Source organism: Ipomoea nil, unplaced genomic scaffold (assembly GCF_001879475.1).
Source record: "Ipomoea nil cultivar Tokyo-kokei standard unplaced genomic scaffold, Asagao_1.1 scaffold1509, whole genome shotgun sequence".
Lineage (NCBI taxonomy): Eukaryota > Viridiplantae > Streptophyta > Magnoliopsida > Solanales > Convolvulaceae > Ipomoea > Ipomoea nil.
The window spans coordinates 3,536,600-3,560,842 of record NW_017617937.1 but is presented as its reverse complement, the minus strand read 5'-3'; the positions used below and the strand labels follow the sequence as shown (position 1 = coordinate 3,560,842).

Genomic DNA, 24,243 nt, shown 5'->3' with positions numbered 1-24,243 from the left:
TCATTTCTTCGGCCTAATGTTTAGTAATCAACAATTTATTTTAAAAGCGCAAAATTGTAATTTTTCATTACTTCTCCATAAGGGAAACCGAAAATGACAATTTTCTATTCAAAATAAGTAACTTGACTAAAATTTGGTCACATCGAAAATTAGGTTGGAGGTGAAAATAATTCCATACTTGTAGGATGAAAAGTGAAAACTCATTATGAATAACAAAATGCTACTTTGATACTAAAATAGAAGTTAAACATACAATGTTGATAACATGTACCATCAGTATATACTACAAAAACCAAAAGATAGAAGATAAATAATACCCATTGATCACAAATTCAAACTAACTACAAAGTATGACAAACTGCAGTATATGGAAGGAAGTTGGGAACTGATGTAATCATAGAATCTCTCAAGAAGCTGAATTCGAGGATGCGGTGAACTTCCCACGCAGCCACACCAATCGCCTCTCGTTCTTAAGAGATACGAATGTTTCTCTTGCATTTGGATTCTCGAATAAATCCAGTGCATAGAAGTAGAGGTTTTGATCAACCCCTTGTATCTCATCTAGTATTTTTATGCATTTGCTTATAGCAAACCGCTCCTCGTTTCTCATAGTTGCGGCCGCCCTCATCTTTGAAGCCGCTGCAATTTCAAGCATCGCGTCCACTATAGCATCGCCAGTCGCCTTGCGGCTTCTCTTGCGGCGACCTGAATTTAGTGCTCCAGACCGATGTTTACCATGTCCATCTAACATGTTCATGTCATCAGCAGAGCCTGAAGAACCATCCTCGTCTACAAAGGTGGGATCAGCCGACATGTTGATACTGTCTGTTTGTAAATATATTACCGAGTATTTATGTTTCCAGTTCTCGATTCAAGGTAACAAGTATAACCCACAGAGTAAAAGCCTAATAACACAGTCCAGCAGAAACTAGAGCACCAGAAAATATAACTTACACCTGAAACACAGAAGACAAAGAAAGGGGTTGTTAGCTTTCATTAGGAAACAAGTCAGAGGATTGCAAAGGTATAGGTTTTCAATTATTAAAAAAAATAGGGTAATCTGAAAAGCTTCTGTTGATATTCATTTTTTTTAGTACTACTGACTCTATTAGAATGCAGTACATGTTCATAACTACTTTCTCAACCTACTGAAGCACAAAGAATCAATATCGCCCCACTGAGGCTCGATATTAACTAATAATTAAAAAAGAGTTAATGCCATCTAGGGTCCTTCGAATATAGTGGTTTTTCCACCATTGGTTCTAAACTTAAAAGTTAACCACCCGCGACCCTTTAACTTTCAAATTTTAATCCGTCGAGGTCCTTTTAGAAGTAAAGTAAGGGCAAAGTCGTCCTTATAGAAGGACCACAATTGGTTAAAATTTGAAAGTTGAAGGATCATGACTAGTTAAAATTTGAAAGTTGAAGGACCATAGGTGGTTAACTTGAAAGTTGAAGGATCAATGGTGGTTAACTTGAAAGTTTAGGACAAAGCCTAGCAAAACCACTATATTCAGAGGACCTCAGATGGCATTAACTCATTAAAAAGAAGAACCATACATTCAACTCATTGCCGGTGGACATTTGGTAAAGCACACACCTTAAAACTTACAATGAGCGACTTAATTAGTGACATTAGGTCAGCATAAGTCTGGACCGACAAGTCCTTGTATATTGAAGTCAGGGAAACCAGCATATGTAGTTTAGTTGATCAGATCTAAAGAGTAAATTGGATGATGTGATTAACCCAGGTCCCGGGGAAATAACACCTCCCTTCCCCCTAAGGATTTATGGTACGGGAATTGCAAGCATTTGACCTTACTTCTTTGGAATGAACTGAATGAATAAAGGATTGCCTATTCATCTTAAACCCTGGCGTGAATATGTTAAGCCTCAAATTCATACACAAAATATCAACTTAGCAGTTAGCACTCAACTTACTTCGGGATTAAGCTGTGCATTGACACCACAAAATACTAACACAAACAATCACAATAATTATTCACCAATCACCTAGTAACCCCAAACTATTAGTAATTTTATCAGAGTACACCAAACCACAAAGGTTATCAATTTACATAATAGTCTATATCCCCTTGTGTGCAGAGTGTACAGTAGGGGTGGGAACCAGGGGCCAACTGCTCCTCTAGGGTAGGGGCTCTGGGGCTTAAGATTAGTCTAGAAGTCTATATCTTGACTTCAAAAATGGAGGCACCAATTTCTGACATAAAGTACTTAGTGCAGAACTATTTGTCAGCATTGCAGCAAAATGGGAAATTGCATACATCCGGGTGGAAAACAAACCCAAAAATGTTAATATATGCTAAAACGATCACAAATTCAAACAGTCAATTTCACGATATAAGCACAATGAACCAAAGAAAATGCGCATTCAAAACATTAAGGGAATTAAAAATGGTAAATCAAGGCCTGACAATCGCATAAAGCAATTAAAATGTTGTGTATTTACACCACGGGAAAGTGCTGATTCACATTAAACAGCATATAACCCTAATCCGGAAGAGAGATTAAAACTTTTTAAAAAACATGAGGCGAAAAGAGAGGGAGAACACAAACAAGATTGTCGTAACACATAAAGAATGGAAGAAAGGGGGGATTTGCATTTACCTGAAAAACGAAGGGAATCGAGAGTTGGAGAAAGCGAATAGCGGTTTAGGGGTTTGGGAGAGGGTTTAAAGAAAGTGGCCGTCGGGAGAGTATACCTGCGGCGTTGCTGCCGCGTGATTCTGTGCCGGAAACTAATAAAATAAAGACCTCCTATCTTCTTCTTCTTTTTTGTTTTGTTTTTTTTTTTCGGAATGTTCGGCCCACAAGTCCACGAGACGCAAATTATTTGTGGACTCGGGTCCATATTCCAAGACCTATATTCAAATGTTTACAATTTATCTTTTAAAAATTTATAATTTGTATATTACAAATACACAAGATTAATATATATGTAATTGATTATCTTATTTTGTATTCACAAGTTTTATTCAAATACTACAGTCGAACAATATTAACAAATTGTATTCGCAAATTCTCTTCTATAGTTGTTATGTGTTTTGACTTAGAAACATAATTTACATTCTAAAAGTATATAATTCGAATACTAAAAATACACAATTTATATGTCGTTTAGAACTAGAGTCCACTTTACAAGATAGACACTGATCCATGGTATAACAACTCTCCACGAGATTACTCATAAATTAAATTTTGGCCATTTGAATACTCAACAGTTGAAGGTCGTTGAAAATTAAGATGAAAAATATGAAATTCTTTTTTATAAATATTAATAACTTTTAATAATTATAAAATTGACCTTATATTTTTTTTATTAAAATCATCAACCATTAATCACCCTGTTGGACTGCAGAAATCATTCACCAATTTTTAAATGAGTACTTTGTTCTTAATTGATCCGGCCCATACAAATACAATTATAAAATAGAGTTAATTCCACCGAAGTTTATTGTCTTTGGTGACAATTCCAAATTAAGTTTCAAACTATCATTTTTTGCCGTTTAACATCCAATACTATCAATTTTTGAACGATTTTAGTCCTTGCGATGACTTCTTCGTTTTTTAGTAAAAGTACTCCGCAAAAAGTATTCCGCAATAACTACTTTTGCCTCAATTATATTCATCCACAAATTAAAAGATCAGATGGCAGTATTGGGCAGAAAGATTCAGAATTTCATGAAGAACAAGTTTCACTGGAACACTACGCATGGCGGCGCCGGAGTTCCCAAGGGGCACGTCATCGTCAACGTCGGCGAAGAGGAAAAGGAATACTTGCTTCGAGATTATGAACAAAATATCATAATGTTTAAATATGTAATAGCACCAGCACGCATGATCAAATTAAAGCCACAGATAGAGATAACACTCTTAATTATTGCTTAATTCTTTATTACAACTTAATTTATTCTGGAACTCGCTTAACTATTCTGTTAAGCCTGGATTCCGACAAACTTTATTCCTTGAGATTCACGAACACTTGATGTTCCTCAAAACTTTACGGATAAGAATCTCCGTCATGCGAAGATAACTCTTATCGGTGAGATGAATGCCATCCCAGTGCACATACTGTGCCGGGTTTGAACAGGCCGAAACGCCGTCAGATCCGCACGTTTTCGAGCCGTCAAAGTTATATCGCCCTCCGGTTCCGCAGCACGCTTTGAGTAACGATTCGTTGTTGAATCCCCGCCGGAGAACCGACCGGAGAGCACCGTAGTAATCCCCGTAGACGATCATAATGTCGCCGGAGACGGTGGACAGCTCTCGGCTAAGTTTCGAGAGAGCTTTTTTGAGATAGCTGTTGTGATAGGAAGAGAAATCGTTGAGGGTTTTCAGGCAGCCCAGCTCGTCGTAGGATTTCGGGTCGGAGCTTGGGAAGTTGGTAAGGTAAACGGGCAGGCACCCGAAAGGTAAAGTACCCGGAACCACGACCCGTTTAGCTCCGTGTTTAACGATGTGTTTAATGCCGTTAATAACGGCGTCGACGGTGTACGGAACGTAAGTCTTGGTCTCCTCGAGGGATTTCCCTTTGGAGAGGGCGTTGTAATAGTCGTTGCCGCCAAATTCTCCAAATATAAAAAGGGCATTTCGGACCTTTTCCGCACATTCACGACCGCCGGCGCCGCCGCACGTGGCGTTGAGGTGTGCATGGAACCACCGGAGTTGGGCGCTGATCGGAGTGTTGAACGACGGCATGCTAATGTTTCTCCCGGCGAAGAAAGAGTTGTCGAGCGCCGTGCCGCCGGCGACGGCGAAGTTGGCGCCATGGGCGAATGAACCGTTGGTGTCGAGGTAAGCGTCGACGAAGGGAAGCTTAAGAGCGGCGGCGACGTAGTCCACAATAAGGCGGCCGTCGCTGAAGCGGCCAGTGGGCTTACCGAAGTAGGTCTGGCCGTAAGGGTGGCGGTCGGCGTGGAAACTCATGGTGGCGCCGGGAATGCGGAATAAGTTTCCGGTATCGGCGAGGGAATCGCCGAACTGATAGATGGATTTGAAAGAGCATTGAGTTAAGGGGTTTGCAGTAGCGTAAGAGACAGGGAAGAAGAAGAGAGCTGTTAAAAGGAAGAAAGAAGCCATTGGCGGATGAATGTGTTGAATAGTGAAGATATGCATGGTCACTTATATAGGAATTGAACCTAACTACTATGTAAAGTGTTAATGGTACTCTATTACAGCTTGCCAACTTTTGTTTTGTTTATTTAATCATTATTCCAAAAGGCTGAACCCCAACCCTAAGGGTCCCCACACCCCGGCCCGACAAATCATTTGGGAGGATGTAAATCATGGTGACTCAATGCTCACTGCGCACAAGAAGCCCCCTCACTTTGAGAGGTTACTCCCACACTGCCGCTGGTGAGACTCGATCCCTGGTCATTATTCTAAAGTTTCACCTCTATGTTTATTTAATCATAATAGTATTGAATTTCGTGGAGAGCTTTGAAGGCATTACTATATGGCTATATACAAATATATACATCATTATGGAGTGGGGTGTTGGTGGGATGAAAAATTAAACTACTTTATAATATATATATATATATATATATATATATATATATATATAGTCAGATTTCCGTGCGGTCATGCACCTACGCATTAATGCACCACAAAGTATTCAAAAATATACTTTGACTCTCCACAAGCAAAGCCTCCTTCTTCGCCACCATTTCTTCGCTTTCTGCTCTACTGGAGAAGGCGCCCTTTTTGGTCGCCTTCTGCTTTGCTGGAGAGGGCAACCATATTTGATCGCCTTCTCATCAAGCAGGGTCATCGGAGCAGAAGGCGACCATTTTGGTCGCATTCTCAAGCAATGTTGCCGAATTTTGGTCGGTGGGTCGGAACCATAGTGACATGCGTCACTAATCGATTTTTGGGTTTCAGTGTACCAAGATAACATCTTAATGAATTTAATTCTAATTTTTAAAAATTTACGAATTTAATTAACTTTTCGAGTAAAGTTTATGTGCATATTTTACCTTTTTCCCCACTTAAAATTATAAAAGTAGCCACTTATGTATGGAAAAGGTGCATGTCTGAATTCCCCCATCAACCCATGTGACGTGCAACTTTTTGTTAATGTTTTTTTTTTAATGCCAAGTTTACTATTTAATTAGGACGTACGCATTTAGTTGAGGGGATGTGATTGATATTATATTATGTAATTACACTGTTCTTCAAAAGGTAATATGGAATCATGACAACGATTACTTTGAACTTTATGTTTAGTTATTAGTTACTACGATGATGGGGGATGTAATATTATTTGCATGTGTGTTTTTCAATAAATGTTGAAATTTATTGATATATAGGAGTATAATTATATTGTATAAAGGCAAAGTTAAAATATTGAAAATTATTGTTATATCGCTTGCATGCCGGCCAACTTTTGTTTTGTTTATTTAATCATAATGGTATTCTTATGGTATATGTGAATCTCGTGGAGAGCTTTGAAGGCATTACTATATGTCCATGTACAAATATATACATCACTATGCGGGTACGTGGGGGTGTTGATGGGGTGAAAAATTAAATTACTTTTTTTTTTTTTTGTCAGATTACAAGGTGTCCTGAATAGCCCCTAAGTGTAGGAGTACCTTTAAGCCAGTACCATAATATATTATAGAAAATATATGATAAATTATATATTAGTTCTATTGATAATTTGATATATATTTAAAATTGACTCGAATAATCGATCTTTGACAATAATATTATATATATCAAATGTACTACTAGTTAATTGAAGTGCATTGCACACTTATATTAAATCAATGGCTAATGATAAAAGAAATTATAAAGTTACATAATCAAATTAAATATAAAACTATTATAGTTTTATTAAGTTGTTAATCTATTTATAAGTTTATATTTAATGGTCATATTTTATTTTAACAAAATATTTGTACACTATATTAATTATGTGTACTTGAATAATAAATTACATACTTCATTTTTTTTTTTTTTTGAAACCCAATGAAAAATAAAATAAGGAAAAAATAAATCCTTTTAAACTATCACATGCAAGATATAAGCTAAAAGTTTATATATAAAAGTTTTCAAAAAATATATATATACCAACACAATAAAAATTATGCAATTAAAATATACCAATTACAAAATAAAATTCAACACAACTCATAGAAAGAAAAAAAAAAAAAAACATATCCTTAGACAATTGAAAATGGCGTAGACAAAACTAAGAAGAGAAGTTATAAATTAGAAAGTATTTGTAAAAGTACAAGAAACAAGGCCTAATGTATAAGTTATCAATGCTACCAATTATAATAATAATATAATTTTCATTCAAATAATAACTTAAGGGCCAGATAGTTAAGAAAAAAAATTTAAAAGATGGCGGAAAAATTAAAAATAATGTGCAGGTATTAGTATAAGAAAGAAAAAGAAAGTATAATGCACAAGTTATTAATGCAATTTATTACGGAGTACATCAATATAATTTGTATTTCTCTTATAACCCTATAACATTATTAACTTTTATTATATTGAGTAGATATAAATGTCCTTTTTTCAATATCCAGTTCATTTTTTTTATTCTTCCCTAAATATTACTTGCTGAACCATTAAACTATGTTTATGCCAGAAATTTATTATTTTTCATTGTCTGGGACATACACGTACAACCAATTTAAAGTTACACTGACCAAACTTTATTCTTAGCAAATTAAAAAAAAAAAAAAAAAAAAAGTACGTAAATATAAAAATACCGGATTATTTGCACTTACGCATAAACTAATTAACATAGATATATAGGATTTGGATTGTATTGTTGATTATTATATCTTCAACAACAACATCCATGGAGCCACGTACACCGCTTGATCAGATCATCATCATCATCGGCTACCTTCGCTTCATGCGCACGTAATCTTCCTTAACACTTGATCAATCAGAATCTCCGACATACGATGATTGGTTTCATCGGTGGGATGGAAGCCGTCCCAGTTCACGGACCGGGCCGGGTTCGAGCAAACCGGAACGTTGCCGGAGCCGCACATTTTCTTGGCGTCGAAGTTATACACTCCTCCGGCTCCGCAGCAGGCTTTCAGTAACGACCCGCTGTCGAACCCGAGAGAGGATGCTTGCCGGAGAACTGACCGGAAAGCGCCGTAGTAATCGCCGTAGACTACGACGGCGTCGCTGGGGAGTTCTTTGCTGAGCAACGAGAGAGCTTTCATCAAGTAGGTGTTGTGGTAGGAGGAGAGGTCGTTGAGGCTTTTCAGGCAACCCAGGTCGTCGTAAGCTTTCGGGTCGGAGCTCCGGAAGGCAGTGAGGTAAACGGGCAGGCACCCGAATGGGATGGTACCCGGGACAATGACCCGTTTGGCGCCGGATTTAACGATGTCTCTGACGCCGTTAATAACGGCGTCGACGGCGTACGGGACGTAGGCTCTGGTATCGTGGACGGATTTACGTTGGGCAAGGGCGTTGTAATAGTCGTCGTGGCCGAATTCCCCGAAGATGAAAAGGGCATTTCTGACCTTTTGCGCGCAGGCGGAGGGAGTGTGGCACGTGGCGTTCAGGTGCGCGTGGTACCACTTGAGTTGGGCGCTGATCGGAACGTTGTACGCCGGCGCGTTAATGTGTCTCTGGGAAAAAAAACTACTGTCGAGCGCCGTGGCTCCGGCGACGGCGAAGTTAACGCCGTGAACGAACGAAGCCGAGTTGTCGAGGTAAGGAGCGAGGAAAGGAAGCTTGAGAGCAAAGGCTATGTAGTCGACAATGAGACGGCCGTCGGAGAAGCGGCCGGTGGGTTTCCGGAAGTAGGTCCGGCCATAGGGATGGCGGTCGGCGTGGAAACTGGTAGTGACACCGGAAATGCGCAGAAAGTTTCCGGTGTCGGAGAAGGAATCGCCAAACTGGTAAATGGATTTGAAAGGGCATAGAGAAGGGGTGTTTGTTATGGTGGTTGTGTTGATATTAGCATAGGCAAAAGGCAAGAGAAGGAGACATGCTACGAAGAAGAAAGAAGAAGAAGCCATTGTTTCAGGGAGGGAGATCTTATGACAGTGGCATTCGATGTAGAGAGTCTTTGAGTTGAGGCCTTGAGGGTTGGTATATATATATAGCATGCATATATGATCTATATCATATCGATAGGGAAGATGATAAATATACACGTGGCCGGGATAGATCAAATGAGAACCACTATTTCTATATGAATATGTCAATTGCACAATAAAATATAATAAGTTCACATTTCTAAAATTACAATGCATAATTAAGTATTAGAAGGTGCGCAATCATAATTATAAAAATGTGTATTTTTAAAATGTACAATCTCATAATGAAATTGATATAACAAATATTCAGATGTCTTGTGGTACACTAGGTTTTGAAATTCTTATTAGGCAACTACAATGATCTTTCTTCGTAAAGATGAGGTCAGTATTTGGAGTGTAGGATATTCGGAGGTGTTCGAGGATGTGATCAGAGTTCAAAGTCCTCCGCTAGCAATTAATAGGCCTTTTATAGGTGAGGGCGTCAGGCTAACATGTCAGGTTACCAGCATGTCTTACACTTGACGGTTATAATTAATGGGAAAAGGTAATGGAAAGTGACGAGACATGATATGACTGATTGTTTAATTTTCACTCGGGGAATGCCTTTGAGGCAGTTTACGGGGAAAGAGGCTCAACAACAGATCGGATCAAAAGGCTTCCCGATCGACCAAGTCTGATCGGAAGTGGTCGGTGCAGCATAAATATATGAGGGAATTAATTGGGTGTGTTATGAGGTCGGGAAGTCTAATGGGTTGGTAAGGTAAGCAGTGGTCGGAAATGGGTCAGATACGACCAGGGTGATAGAGATACGCTTAGTCGTACTAGTGTGTTCCTTATTAGAAATATTAGTGTTTTTTATGCGGGATGCGCAAAAATATATGCTCAATATTTATATTTTTAAAAATAACTAACAAATTCGTACTAATTAAAATCTATATGAAATCAAATTTATTTATTATATTAATTCAATATATAATGTCTACAAATATTATTATCATAAAAAAATATATGGTGGATGCATGTGCACGGTAACCATAATGAAAAAGATAACGGAAGTTATAATAACAGAGATATTTTTGTCTAAAAAATTATATAGTACAACTCTAAAACCCAAGGTATACAATGATTAGCATTAAAAACAAGGAAAAAAATTATGAATATAATTTTGATTGAGACTTATTTGCAGGTTAGGGGTGATTGTCATTTCATCTATCACATACACGTATATGTAAAGAGTGTGTAACCATTGACACCGAAACCAGGCGTTTGATTCAGAACAGCGGCCACGTGGTAACCCGAGACGATGATGATTCTTCTTCTACATCGTTCAATTCGTTTTAGCGTGAATGGCTGCTTCGAGACGGCATCTCTTGGTGTTTTTCTTTCATGGTCTGATCTGATCAATGTATGTATATGTTTTTGTGTCTTTTTGTATTTCATGCATATTCTGGGGTCCGGGTTGGAAAGATGAGATGTTTAAAGATATATAGAATAAAGCTAAGAATATATGCAACTCGTGAACATGATTTGGACATACATGCAGGCTTTCAGCTGCTTCGACAGAACAGATGGTGAAGGAAAGGAGGAGGTGGAAACAACCCAATTCTTACAACAACAAAAATAATTATTACTAAGGTTGTTGGATACACTAATTTAATATATTTATTAAATTAAAATATCCCCTTTTAAAAAAAAAAATTGCTTTAAAGTTTATTATTGGGAAAAGGGTCAAATACACCATCCAACTTTAGGTAAGAAGTCAATTAGGTCCTAAAACTTTTGGAATGTGCAATTAGACACATTAACATGTGAATTTAGTGCATCAAGGCCCAAACACCTAATAGTGACTTGCAATAACAAGTCAATAATACACCGGCGGAACTCCGGTGACTTTCCGGCGAACGCATGCCCAGCAAATCGCCGGAACGCCACCCTCAACCACCGCTGCTCCAGAATTTGCAAACATTGTTGGTTGTTAAGTAATGAGTTCGGAGTTGATCTACAGAGGACAAGAGGCGCAGCCGGTGATGGACGGTTAATGGTTTCGGGGTCGGCGGAGTGGCACCGCACATTAAAACGGCGTCGTTTTATTTAATGAAAAGAAACGGAATCCGTTTCGCGCCTTTCCGCAAAAAATAACTCTGTTCTTTAGTTTCATTTTGTATATACTGCAGTTTCATTTCGATATAACTACAGTTCCATTCAATATTTATAACTCAAATATGTGAAAATGTTATTTAATTTTATTTTATATAGACTATAGTTCCATTAAAACACAACTACATGATTATTTCGATATAATTACAGCTTCATTGTACAATATACACTCAAATATGTGAAATGTTATTCAGTTTCATTTTATATATACTGCAGTTTCATTTCACCACAACTACAGTATCATTTTGATATAACTGCAATTTCATTTGATAATATAAAAATAATACGTGAGGCAGTGTCGATTTAGATACACCGTAGTATCACTCCGTTAACACTAACAACGCACTATTTTAATACGCGGTGCATAATCAATTATACATCGCGGTCCATGATATAACGACTGTGCACACGGTTGCACAACATAATTTATAGTTCCTATCGCACATGGTCAAAGTTGGGCCATGTCCTGGTGAGGTTAGCCCAAGGGAATTGAGGACAGTTGTTATATTATAGACCGGCCCATATACGGCGCCGTTTCTTTAAGTAAAGAAACGGCCCGCCGTTAGAGTTAACGGAGTCCGTTTGTTTGGTGTATTAAACACCAACTGACACTACAGTATATCCAAACCGACACTGCAGTTATATCAAAATGATACTGTAGTTAGAGTGAAATGAAACTGCAGTGTATATAAACTGAAACTGAATAAAATTTCACATATTTGAGTGTATATTGTACAATGAAGCTGTAATTATATCAAAATGATCATGTAGTTATGTTTTAATAAAACTATAGTGTATATAAAATAAAATTAAATAACATTTTCACATATTTGAGTCTATAAATATCGAATGAAACTATAGTTATATCGAAATGAAACTGTAGTTGTGTTCAACTGAAACTGCAGTGTATACAAAATGACACTGAATAACAGAGTTACTTTTTGCAAAAGGGTGCGAAACGGCGGAAATAAACACTGTTAATTTTCATTTAAAAAAAAAAAAAAAAAAAAAAGACGCGCGGTGCACAATCGATTATGCACCGCGGTGCATAATATAATTTGCCAATTGAGGAGGCTGGCGGTAAGGACTATTCAAGAATGGGCTGGCCAATCAACATTCCATAAAACTAACAATGAGGTTTCTTTTCAAAGCTACAATAATTATCGAATATCTACATACAATACATACAATACATACAATTCTAATAAGAGTCAATAATGTTAGGCCCTTAACTGGAATAAAAAAAAATGTCGGTCTTATTTTTTCTTAAAATGAATAGTTCATATTATTTAGATTTTAGTATTCTTTTAATGATTTTTCTTATTTACTTTCTATTATATTATTTTCTTCCCTTAGATAACTTAAATTCCGTTAGTATAAACTTTAGTAACGGAATATTCCGTTAACTATTTATTATTTTTAACTTATTAATTTATATAAGAAAGATCTTAGGTTCGAACCTCATCCCAATTAGAGTTGGCATAATTGTTAAACATATACTACGAATATTTTAAAATGTATTAAAATATATATATATATATATATATATATATATATATATATATATATATATATATATATATATATATATATATATATATATATATATATATATATATATATATATAAATAAAATATAAAATTTAACATAAACTTTGGTCAAATAATCCGACTAAATACATAACATTCAAAGTTAAAGCATCAAAGATTATAAATCAAGAACTTTAAAAATCATTTGATTTTTATGCATTTAAAAAAAAATTAAGTTAAGTTTTATTTTTTTTCGTTTAATTAATGTTCTTTTGATTATTTTTTTTGAAAGTCAACCTGGCGGTTGTATTTATAGAAGAGTTAAAATAGAGTCTGGTGGAACATTGTTCCAGTACATAGCAGTATTGAAACTAAGTGCTGAAGTAGCTAAAATATGAGCTAATAAATTCTGTAATCTAGGAATGTAAAGCACTGAACAATAATTAAAGGCAGACATATAGGTTCTGCAACTATCGATGGCATAACCTAAATGCGAGCGTAACGTGGGTGGTGGCCCAGATAAGTAGCACTGTAACTGTTGACAATCCGTATGAATCCGTATAGATAGCTCATTCCTCCTCTTAAGCCATGATAAAGCTTCTTTGCATGCCAAAGCCTCGGCCATGAGCGGTGAGTGGCAACCTGCTAACGGGGCGCTGAAGGCGGATATGTAGTGGCCATTGGCATCGAGGAGTACCGCACCAACAACCGCGACATTGGTTCCTCGATGATAACTTGCGTCCACATAACATTTGACGGGTGTCATCATCTCGCCAATCACGGATTCCGAAGCGGCAGCTTGCAGCGGCGGCAGTCCGTTCCCGGCAGGCTCGGCGTTCGGTCCCAGCGGCGGCAGTGGGTGCTGTTCGGCAGCGACGTGGTGGCTGGCAGTCCGTGGCTGTGACGGCAAGTGGCGGTGGTGAATATCCTTCCAAGCTTTCATTGTGGCAGCCGCCACTGACAATAATTTCGTTGGTGTTGGTAGGCAGGCATCCCAAACCGCTCCGTTTCTGGCCCTCCAAAGATGGTATAAAATTGCAGCTGCATAAACAATTCCATCAAAGTCTAGAACATTCAAGATTGCACTAAACCATTCATGGAAAATATTTGTGATAATATTGGGGATTGGAAGGTTGGATTTTGCCCAAATGGAGTGTGCATAGTCACACAAAACTAATGCATGCATGGTATCTTCATTCACATTTCCACACATGGCACACAATGGGTTAACATCCACTCTCTTTATAAGCAGATTGTTTGTGGTAGGAAGGATATCACAAATAGCTCTCCACAAGAATGTCTTCCACTTTGGTGGTATTTTTAATTTCCATAGGGATAACCATTCATTAAAAATACCATTAGAATTATGCTCATAACTCCCCACTATATGCCTGTAGCCACTCTTGACTGAATAACATCCATTAGGGTCACCATACCAATACCATATATCATAATACTCAGGGGCAATTGGTATAATCTGAATTCTGGGTATATCACTTGGTTGGAAAATATCTGCCAATATATGCGGATCCCAGGTGCCTGTATCGCGATCAATTAGCCCTATTACTTTGGCCCCAGACAGATATTGCGGCATTTCCGTGTGAATCATAGGGTCCAGTTCATCATTTAGCCAGGGATGCTCCCATATCAAGGTAGAACTTCCATTTCCAACTCTTCTTCTTATGCCACCACATACTAGATCCTTCGCTGCCATGATACTGCGCCAACAAAAACTTGGATTATTTCCTATAGTTGCCTCTAGGAAAGTATCCTTTGGATAATATCTTGCTTTATAAACTTTGGCTACCAATGAGTCTGTGTTAGTGAGCAGCCTCCATGCCTGCTTTCCTAACATTGCCAAATTAAATGCCCTTAGATCTTTGAATCCCAGTCCACCATATTTCTTTGGGATACACAATTTATCCCAGGCTTTCCAATGTATGCCACGATCCGTACCTGACCCCCACCAGTACCGATTCATAGTACGCTCAATAGCCGTACAAACAGATATTGGTAGAAGAAAAACACTCATTGAAAAAGTTGGCATTGCCTGGGCCACACTTTTCAACAATATTTCCTTCCCGGCCTGCGTTAGCAACTTCTTATTCCAAGATCCAACCCTTTGCTTAATTTTATCCTCAATGTATGCGAATGCCGCCTTTTTGTTCCGTCCGACAAAAGAAGGCAGCCCCAGATATTTCCCAAAGTTGGGGGCTTGTGTAACCCCCAGTATTTGTGCCACCATATCTTTATCATTCTGCCCTGTATTCCTGCTGTAGCATATGCTGGATTTGTGGTAGTTTACTTTCTGGCCGGATAAGCTCTCATATAACTGTAAACAATTCTTTATTTCAGATGCTTCGTGTCTGTTTGCTCTAAAAAACAGTAGGCTATCATCTGCAAAAAATAAGTGAGAGATCGGTGGTGCGCCTCTAGCAACCCTGCAACCATGTATTAAACCTCTATTCTGCACCTGCTGCAATAATAGTGAGAGCCCCTCTGCACATATGATAAATAAATACGGAGATAATGGGTCTCCCTGGCGGAGGCCACGCGTGGGTGTAATGGAGGTACTGCGAGCGCCATTTATCATAAAGCTATACGACACAGTGGTCACACACAACATAAGTAACTCAACCCATCTATCATCAAAGCCCAAAGCTAACAACATCCCACGGAGGAAGGGCCATTCCATGCGGTCATAAGCTTTGGCCATATCCAGTTTGAGTGCACTCCATCCTACTGCCCCGCATTGTTTTCTATTCAGGTAGTGCCCTACTTCCGCAGCTACAAGAATATTATCAGTAATCAGCCTGTCTGGTATAAAAGCAGTCTGGGATGCAGAAATTAAATCTCCCATTAACGGCTTCATTCTCTGGGTAATCATCTTAGCCATTATCCTGTATATTACATTGCTTAATGCTATCGAGCGAAAATCTGCTACCACTTGAGGGGTTTTCTTCTTGGGGATGAGTACCACATCTGTATCATTCAAATTGGGGGGCAAAACACGGTTGTTTAGGCAATCCACTATAAATGCCGCAACATCACTACCAACTATATCCCAGAATTGTTGATAAAATCCTGGGTTCATACCATCTGGTCCAGGTGCTTTGTCAGGGGCCATCGCAAATAGAGCATCTTTAACCTCAAATATCTCAAAGGGTCGTAATAATGACTCATTTTGATCCTGGGTTACCCGGGGGATACTCCAGAAAACAGATTGTCACCATTCAATGGGTTACAGGAAGAAAATATATGGCTAAAATAATCCAAAATAACTGCACTCATAGCATTACCTTCCACCCAATCCCCACTATCATTCATAAGTTTATAAATAGTATTTTTCTTCTTACGATGAGAGGCGTACCTGTGATAGAATTTCGTATTAGCATCCGCATTCCTTAACCAGTGTTGTTTTGCCCTTTGCCTCCAGTAAGCATCTTCTTGGATCTCCATATTACTCAGAATTCCTTCCAGGCGCTGGAATTCATTCAAGGATGCCACATCAGTACGACCCCTAAGATGTAACTGTTGCTTCCGCAGGAGTCTGATTTTTTCACCAAACTTATGGTACCGGTCTCCGCCCCATCTTGACAATTTGTTCCCACAGTGTGTTATACAGTCCTGGATCCCTTCACTCCTCCCCTCCTCCCACGACTTCTCCACCACATTCCTGCATCCATCATCATACAACCAGGCCATTTCAAACCGAAACCCTCTCCTTCCTCCTCCTCCGTTTTGTAACAGTCCATAGACACTCAAAAATAATGCAGAATGATCTGACCTCCTCATTAGATTATTAATCACCCTAGCCCCAGGCACAATGTCACGCCAATCATTAGATGCTAATACCTTATCCAATCGTTCTTCAATGCAAGCTGGTGTACCCTTTCCTTTTTCCCAAGTAAACCGGTAACCCTCCATCTGCAACTGAGTCAAGCCACACTGGTCAATAGTCTCCCCAAAGCCGCGTAGGAGATTATTAGGGTGTGGATTACCTCCTCTCTTCTCGTGCTGGAATAGGAGATCATTAAAATCCCCAATCATAACCCATGGTAAGGTGGACCGGGATGCAAAGGACTTTATCAACTCCCATGCTTCTGCCCTCCTATGGCGCTGAGAGTAGCCATAATAACATGTCATTCTCCACCTCGGAAAGCTAGGCATTTTTACTTCAATATCAATGTGATTTCTAGAGTAACTCAATAAACTTGCTGTATTATTCTTCCGCCATAACAGTGCTAAACCACCACCACCCTGCGGTGTCGGATCAACATAAAAAAGTCCCTCAAAACCAAGGGTGACACGAATTCTTTCAGCATGTATTCGTTGCACCATTGTTTCCATAAGAAAAATAAAATCAGGCTTCTTTCTGGACGCAAGGTCCGTTAATTCTCGAACTGTTCGTGGATTGCCCAAGCCACGACAGTTCCAGCTGATAGTACTCATAATGACGGGCGGGTCTGGGAACCAGAACCCGCCATGGACAAGTTTTTTTGGATCTCTGTCATAATCACATCTCCACCAACTCTCTCATCACCCCCATCATTGGCCTCAGCCCTTCTTCTCTTGCTCGCAGCCGTGACCACATCACCTTCCACCTGGTCACGTGAAAGCCCAGTTGGCCCCCCTTCCTGCCCATCAACCCGTGGCCTATGTACCATATCTGGCCGTGTTCCTGTCATCGGGTTGCCATTCATATCAAGTAGCCACGAAGCACCCACTTTTCGTGGTCCTTTTCTAAAACCAGCACGTAAACTCTCATCATACGGATATTGCTCTACCGGTAGTTTTGCATCCCGCGCCTTCAAACAGTACTTATGAAGATGCCCCATCATACCACAGAAGTAACAAAAGTTGTGTAATCTTTCATATTTGAAATTTACCCAACAAGTCGTTTTATCCCTCTTCATTAGTTTCATACGCCGTTTTAGCGGTTTCAAGACCGAGATTGAAACCCTAATCCGGTAGAACATCTTCCAAGGTGCATTCGCGAACCTATCATCAATCTTGATAAAAACACCCAAAAAATTTCCTACCTGCTCCAAAATAAGATCCGAGGTATAGCCCAACGGCAAGTCATGCACCTGTATCCACATATCAACCGAATCCAGCGGTACCGAGACCGGTATCTCACCATCGTGGATTTGCTTGCAAACAAAAGTGTGGTTCTCAAAGGACCATGGACCACCATCTAGAACCAACTGAATGTCTGTGTCATGGAAGAACACAAAGAGAAACAGCCCCGGTTGCAATTCTGAGACCCGAACCCCCTTCACCGGCTGCCAAACCGAAGCCATGACCTGACTCATGTACTCCGCCTTCACAAGCTTGGTAGTTAGGAACCTACCAATTAGCCGCCACGTTGGTGCTGCCTCGGCCGGCTGTTCAGCGCCTTCCTCCACCGCCGGCACAAAAACATCGTCTTCTTCGTCGTCCAAGACCACGTCCGCCCATCGGCGGCCCAACGCCGCCACCGCCTGCTGCGTCGCCGCTTCTTGCTCCGTCCCTTCCATCACTGTTACGCCGTCACAATACCCGGAGAGAACGCCCGATTTGCGCCGGAAAACCTTGAAACACAAGAGAGAGAGCGGAAAACCCTAGTAAACCCTAGAGAGAAAATTTTTAATATAAATTCCAATTATGTTGTTCTTTTGATTATTTAGATCATAATAAAACTTAATATTTCAATTATACTTTTGCAATATTGGTATGATTTATGTCGTTATGCTATTAATATTTTTTGTATGTATTTTTATAATAGTAAAATTGTACATTACTTTACAAATTTTATACCATTATTTTTTTTATCGGACAAAATTATTCTTACATCATTGTCAGACCTGCGCGACCTAACTACAAAGTTGTTGATTATAAATATAATTACACCTGGAATCTAAAACGGTGAGACCATTTTCCAAAGAATTGACAATGTTGACATCCCATTGGCTCTAATTAAACAAGTTTACACATCAGAATTTTATCATTATAACAATATATCATGAAGAAATTTGTAAGTTAATTTTTACTATATCATTATAACAATATCTATTGTAACTATATATTTTGAATTATTTATTATCATCCTCTATTTACAGGAATTGTAAAAATCGTCATTGACAAACTCTCAAAACAATTCGTCTCAACAACGAATGTAAATTTAAAATAAAAAAAATCAATGATTTCATTATTGTTGATGAAAAGTATGTACGCTACTTTATTACTCTTATTCAATTAAATAAATTAGTAGCTACAACAAAAAATAATACATGCATTTAATTAATTTAGAACTAGATGTCTATAATGCCTTTATTTAGGACATGTACTGAAGATGAAGACAATGACAATGCTATCCAAACGAGAATTGAGAAGAATTAGAGAAATTTAAACCAAAAGTAGTATTTATTTAGACTATCGTTTTTAGACTAGCGTTATTACAAAGTTGCAAACATTTATTTTAGTGACAATATAATCAATCTCTCATATATTATAATGCATTTATATACTTTAAATTATCGATTTAAATAAACAAATTTAATATTTATTTACCTATGTATGAACATCTCCGATATAATATATATTGCATTGATATACTTTGAAATACTTGTTTAAAAATAATCATTGAGCATTATTCCATTCGTGCAAAGCGCGTAAAAGAATTAGTAACAATACAATAGTAAATTTCAATTTTGATTTTGTGACTAAGGGAATCTGGTTAATTACAATTAATAATTTTGTAAATTGTTAATTTAGTATCTTAACTATTTAATTTTTATTAATTTTGATAACTTCAGTCAAATTTTACCACAAAATATTAATATTAATAGGTAAAATAATAAGTATATTTTAGTCACTTTATTTCTTTTTTTTTTTTTTTTTTTAAAATTTGCGACAAGTCCATCTCAGATTCCGGCAACCGCCATTTCAGCTTGGTGTATGCTCATCTTGTTTTTTCTGACGAGTCCATTGTTTTTGTATCTTCGATTTGCCTCTTCGCACCAAAATTTCTCCTCTTTGCTTCTTCATCGGCTACTGTCCATTTCCTTTTTTACCCTCCCATTTAAATTTCAGAGGCGATATAAGCTTCAAATAGATATATATGGGTATTATTGATTCTGAGAGGTTAAATTATACTTCGTCCGTCACATTTTATGTATCTGATTCTATTAACGAGGTTTGATTGAAGTTATTTTTAATTCAATTTTTCATAATATTAAGTTTAGTATTAATATACAAAATTTATATATTTAGAAACGATATTAAAAGTATTATTAAACACAAAAAATCAAATTTAAAAATAAGTAAAAAATAATATAGAAAATAACAAAGAAGAAAGAATTGGTTTGACCAAAGAATAATAAGTAGGACAGATAAAATGAGACAGATGGAGTATTAAAGAAAGGATCAAAGACGAAGACGAGATTTGGAGTGGTAGGAAGTGGGAACTCCTGTGGCGGTTTCTTGGGCGGTTTGCCGGAAACTAAGATTGACTCGTCGGAGAAGAAAGAAAAGAGAAATAAAATGACTAAAATATCCTCATTATTTTACATATTAATATTTTGGAATAAGGGTCACAAATAGGTCATCCAACTGCACACGACAATGCAATTAGGCCACTGAACCTAAAAAATTAACAATTAGATCCCTAAACTAACTTAATTCATGCAATTTCTCCAATTTGCAAATTTCCAATAGGTCATCTCAATTAAATTATTTTAAAAAAATAAAATTTTAAAAATAATTATTTAAAATTAAAATTAAAATTTAAAAAAAAAAAAAAAAACAAACTTCCGCCCGGAGACGAAGAGTTTCTTCGTCTCCAACTCCATCCATGGAGACGTCTCCGTCCAGACGAAGATTCGTCTCCATGGCCGGAGACGAAGAATTTCTTTGTTTGGACGGAAGTTCTGTTTTTTTTTTTTTTTCCTATTATTTTATTTTATTTTTATTTTTATTTTAAATAATTATTTTTTCAAATTTATTTTTTTTTTAAAATAATTTAATTTGGATGACCTGTTATTATTTATTTATTTTATTTTTATTTTAAATAATTATTTTTTAAAATTTATTTTTTAAAAATAATTTAATTTGAATGACGTGCCGGAAACTTACAAATGGGAGGAATTGTATGAATTTGATTAGCTTAGGTACTTAATTGTTGATTTTTTAAGTTCAGTGGCATAATTACATTATTGTGTGCAGTTAGATGACCTATTTGACTGTTATTCCTAATATTTTTGATGAAATTTGACCACAATTTGACATGAGTTATCAAAATTGATAAAAATTGAATAACTAAGGTACTAAATTAACAATTTTAAAAGTCGTGAATTGCAGTTAACAAGACCTCAATAGTCATTTGACCAAAATTGAAATCTACTCACGATACAATTATAATTTATTATACCAACTACAAAAAAAATACTAGCAAATGCATGTAAAAACTTTTTGAATAAATAAGAAAAGACTAAAATACTTGCAAATAATTTCAAATAGTTTATGCACATTTCATTTTTCTAAATACTTGATCAATCACAAGTTGCGAAACAAGACGATTGGCGTGTTGTGTGAGATGTGTCCCATCCCAGCTCACAAACCGGTCCGGGTTAGAGCAAACCGGAACGCCCTCCGATCCACACGTTTTCTTGCCGTCGAAATCATATTTCCCTCCCATTCCGCAGCACGCTTTGAGCAACGATTCCTTCTCGAATCCGAGAGAAGACCCCCGCCGGAGAACTGACCGGAGAGCGCCGTAGTAATCGGCGTAGACGATCACAGTGTCGCCGGGGAGTTCTTCGCCGAGCGCAGAAACAGCTTTCCTAAGATGGCTATTGTAATAGGAGGAGTAGTCGTTGAATTTCTTCAGGCATCCCAAATCATCGTAGGCTTTCGGGTCGGAGCTTCCGAAAGCGGTTAAGAAAACGGGCAAGCATCCGGACGCGTACGTGCCCGGAACCACCACCCGCTTAGCTCCGAGTCCGACGACCCGTTTAACCCCACGGATAACGGCGTTAACTATATCCGGGACGTACGTCCTAACTTCCTCAAGGGATTTGCCGCGGAACACGGCGCTAGAGTAGTCGTTACCTCCAAACGCGCCAAAAATGAAAAACGCATATCGAAGCCTCCTCCTCACGCACTTCGACCGCGCGTGGCAGGTAGAGTTGAGGTGCGACTGGAACCACCGTAGTTGACCGCTGAGCGGCGGCCGGAACGACGGGATGCTAATGTTCTTCTCGACGAAGAACGCTTGATCGAGCGCCGTAGCTCCGGCGACCGCGAAATTAGCGCCGTGAGTGAACGAAGCGTTGAAATCCAGGTAAGGAGGAATTAAAGGAAGATGAAGTGCGGCGGCGATGTAGTCGATAATGAGGCGGCCGTTGGAGTAGCGACCGGTCGGGCGGTGAAAGAAGGATTGGCCGTAAGGTAGGCGATCGGCGTGGAAGGTGGAAACTGCGCCGGGAATGCGGATTAAGTTTCCGGTGTCGGCGAGAGAATCTCCGAACTGGTAAATGTATTTGAAAGAGCAGAGGGACGACGGGGAACCAGAAGCGTAGACAAAAGGGAAGAGAAAGATAAACAATGCAAGGTAGGTGGAAGGAGCCATTGGAGGAAGAAGGAGATGGAGATCATTAGATCAGAGACGGCTATATATTTATATATAATTCAACTTTTTTTTTTTGGAAAGAAAAGTTGAATTATATATTGTATTATTAGTAAAAATCCAAAAGAGATAAAGTTGTCGTATCACATTCAAATTACTTTAAAGATTTTGCTTTTAATGGCCTTTGGTGCGGTCATGGTCTTAGAGGACTTAGAGTCTAGAGGTGGCTGCTTTAATACAGTGATCTTGTCCTTAGAGGAAAATATTATTTATTGTAAGTGTCTGGACTACTGACTCAGTTAGAATGTACTTTCTGAGTTTGAACCTGTAAGTCTGTAATCTCTTATTTGGGAGAACCATAGTTATGCTGTTTAACCACGAGGTCTTTTGGCTTTTTTATTATTTATTTATTTTGATTTTAAATAATAGTATTATATTAAATAATAAGTAGAATATCATCAATTTTTTTCTTGCATTGTTTTTATTTTTATTTTATATATAACAGGTATGTATGAAATTATTAATTTGGATTTGGTTCAAATCATGTAACAAAATATACTTAATTTGGATTAACCAATCAACACGCGTATAGTACTTTAGATTAGCTAGCTTACTGTACAATTGATGAATGAGCTGAGGATCGGATCTGAGAAATGAAGGCTGTCCCAATGCACGGCCGGCACGGGAAGATTCCCAACACCACTATCCGCTTAGCTCCGAGCCGGACGATCCGTCGGATTCCATCAACAGTTGCGCCGACGACGTTCCACCGCCAAGGGAGGAGAAGTAGTCATTCGCGCCAAATTCTCCAAAAACGAATTGAAGGGAGAATTTTTGAGTTTTTTTTCCGAACGCGCAGCGCGTGTTCGGAACGTAGAGTTGAAGTGCGTATTTGCTCATCGGCGGTTTGAAATTGGATGCGGTAACGGCCATCGGGAAGACGGAGTAAGTTTCCGGCGTCGGAAAGGGAATCGCGAAATAGATAGATGCGTTTGAAGGATGGAAGGTTGGTAGCAAAAGCTATATGGAACACAAAGAAGACAGTTAAAAGGAAGTACATATATAATAATATAAGAAGCCATTATTGCAGATTCCAGCAGCAAACTGATGATTCGCCAGCGCCTGCATATATATAAAAAGGTAACACAATATTTTTAAATTTTTTTTTCCAGAGATGCTTGATTGATTGTGAAACTATGAATTATAAACAATATAAGGAATCTGGTTGAGAAGATGGGAAATGCAGTAGGAGATCCGATAGAATCAGTTCTGAGATTTCGCGAGCGAGCATGTGCCTTCATCTAATGTCAACTCCTCGTCCTTAGAAATCTTGACTTTCGTGCATGTGCCTAAACCCCTCTCATCTTGTAACTTCAAAATTAGGTTTTGAACGAAGACTTCATAATAGTTGTAGTTTTTTGGGTTGAGTTTCACTAGAATCAATTTAATTCGACTTTTCTATATTGAGATATAATCATAATAATACTGATGGGCAATAATCATTTTAAACATAAATTTTAACTTTGTATGTAGACTTTTATTCAATCTTTTGTATTGATTTGCCTAATAAATTATCAAGACCATTCAAACCTGCACTATTTTTAAGCTTATCGAGGAATGCTTTAGTGCCCCCGGAGTATAGCCGTAATTGGTTCGTCTCAAGGTCATGATGGGAGATAGCAGTATGCTGGAAGGTCTAGATTAAATTCTTTGTGTGCATATTAAAACTAAAATCTAATTGGTGAGCTATTTGTGCAATTCGCGATTTATTTTCGCAAGTACTTTGGAGGTGAGATTCTATGGACTTAGGAATTAGTTAGGATTAGTCCAGCGAAAGTGGAATCATTTATATATCATGTGGGCTTACAATTAATATAAATGACCATTTAATTGAATTACAATTTG

The 24,243-nt window shown here is 37.9% G+C and overlaps 4 protein-coding genes across 4 annotated transcripts; all 4 read right to left on the bottom strand.

Annotated features, from left to right (window-relative positions):
• Window positions 1–208: 208 nt before the first annotated feature.
• On the bottom strand, window positions 209–2,786 carry LOC109189014. Its single transcript, XM_019339697.1, has 2 exons — window positions 2,629–2,786; window positions 209–956 (listed from the first exon to the last, which is right to left on the bottom strand). The coding sequence occupies exon 2, from the start codon at window positions 812–814 to the stop codon at window positions 407–409; it is 408 nt and encodes a 135-aa protein (XP_019195242.1). The 5' UTR covers window positions 815–956; window positions 2,629–2,786; the 3' UTR covers window positions 209–406.
• Window positions 2,787–3,593: 807 nt separating this feature from the next.
• Window positions 3,594–22,389, bottom strand: LOC109189008 (acetylajmalan esterase-like). Its single transcript, XM_019339686.1, has 2 exons — window positions 21,231–22,389; window positions 3,594–3,605 (listed from the first exon to the last, which is right to left on the bottom strand). Exon 1 carries the CDS (start codon window positions 22,339–22,341, stop codon window positions 21,232–21,234), a length of 1,110 nt encoding a protein of 369 aa, XP_019195231.1. The 5' UTR covers window positions 22,342–22,389; the 3' UTR covers window positions 3,594–3,605; window position 21,231.
• Window positions 3,815–5,100, bottom strand: LOC109188860 (acetylajmalan esterase-like). The gene has a single exon (XM_019339494.1). The coding sequence runs from the start codon at window positions 5,098–5,100 to the stop codon at window positions 3,994–3,996; it is 1,107 nt and encodes a 368-aa protein (XP_019195039.1). The 3' UTR covers window positions 3,815–3,993.
• LOC109188859 (acetylajmalan esterase-like) lies at window positions 7,896–9,023 on the bottom strand. Its single transcript, XM_019339493.1, has one exon. It carries the CDS (start codon window positions 9,021–9,023, stop codon window positions 7,896–7,898), a length of 1,128 nt encoding a protein of 375 aa, XP_019195038.1.
• Window positions 22,390–24,243: the final 1,854 nt, after the last annotated feature.

Coding starts and splice junctions, on each gene's coding strand:
- LOC109188859 (XM_019339493.1), bottom strand. CDS start 9,023: ATGGCTTCTTCTTCTTTCTTCTTCGTAGCATGTCTCCTTCTCTTGCCT.
- LOC109188860 (XM_019339494.1), bottom strand. CDS start 5,100: ATGGCTTCTTTCTTCCTTTTAACAGCTCTCTTCTTCTTCCCTGTCTCT.
- LOC109189014 (XM_019339697.1), bottom strand. CDS start 814: ATGTCGGCTGATCCCACCTTTGTAGACGAGGATGGTTCTTCAGGCTCT.
- LOC109189008 (XM_019339686.1), bottom strand. CDS start 22,341: ATGGCTCCTTCCACCTACCTTGCATTGTTTATCTTTCTCTTCCCTTTT.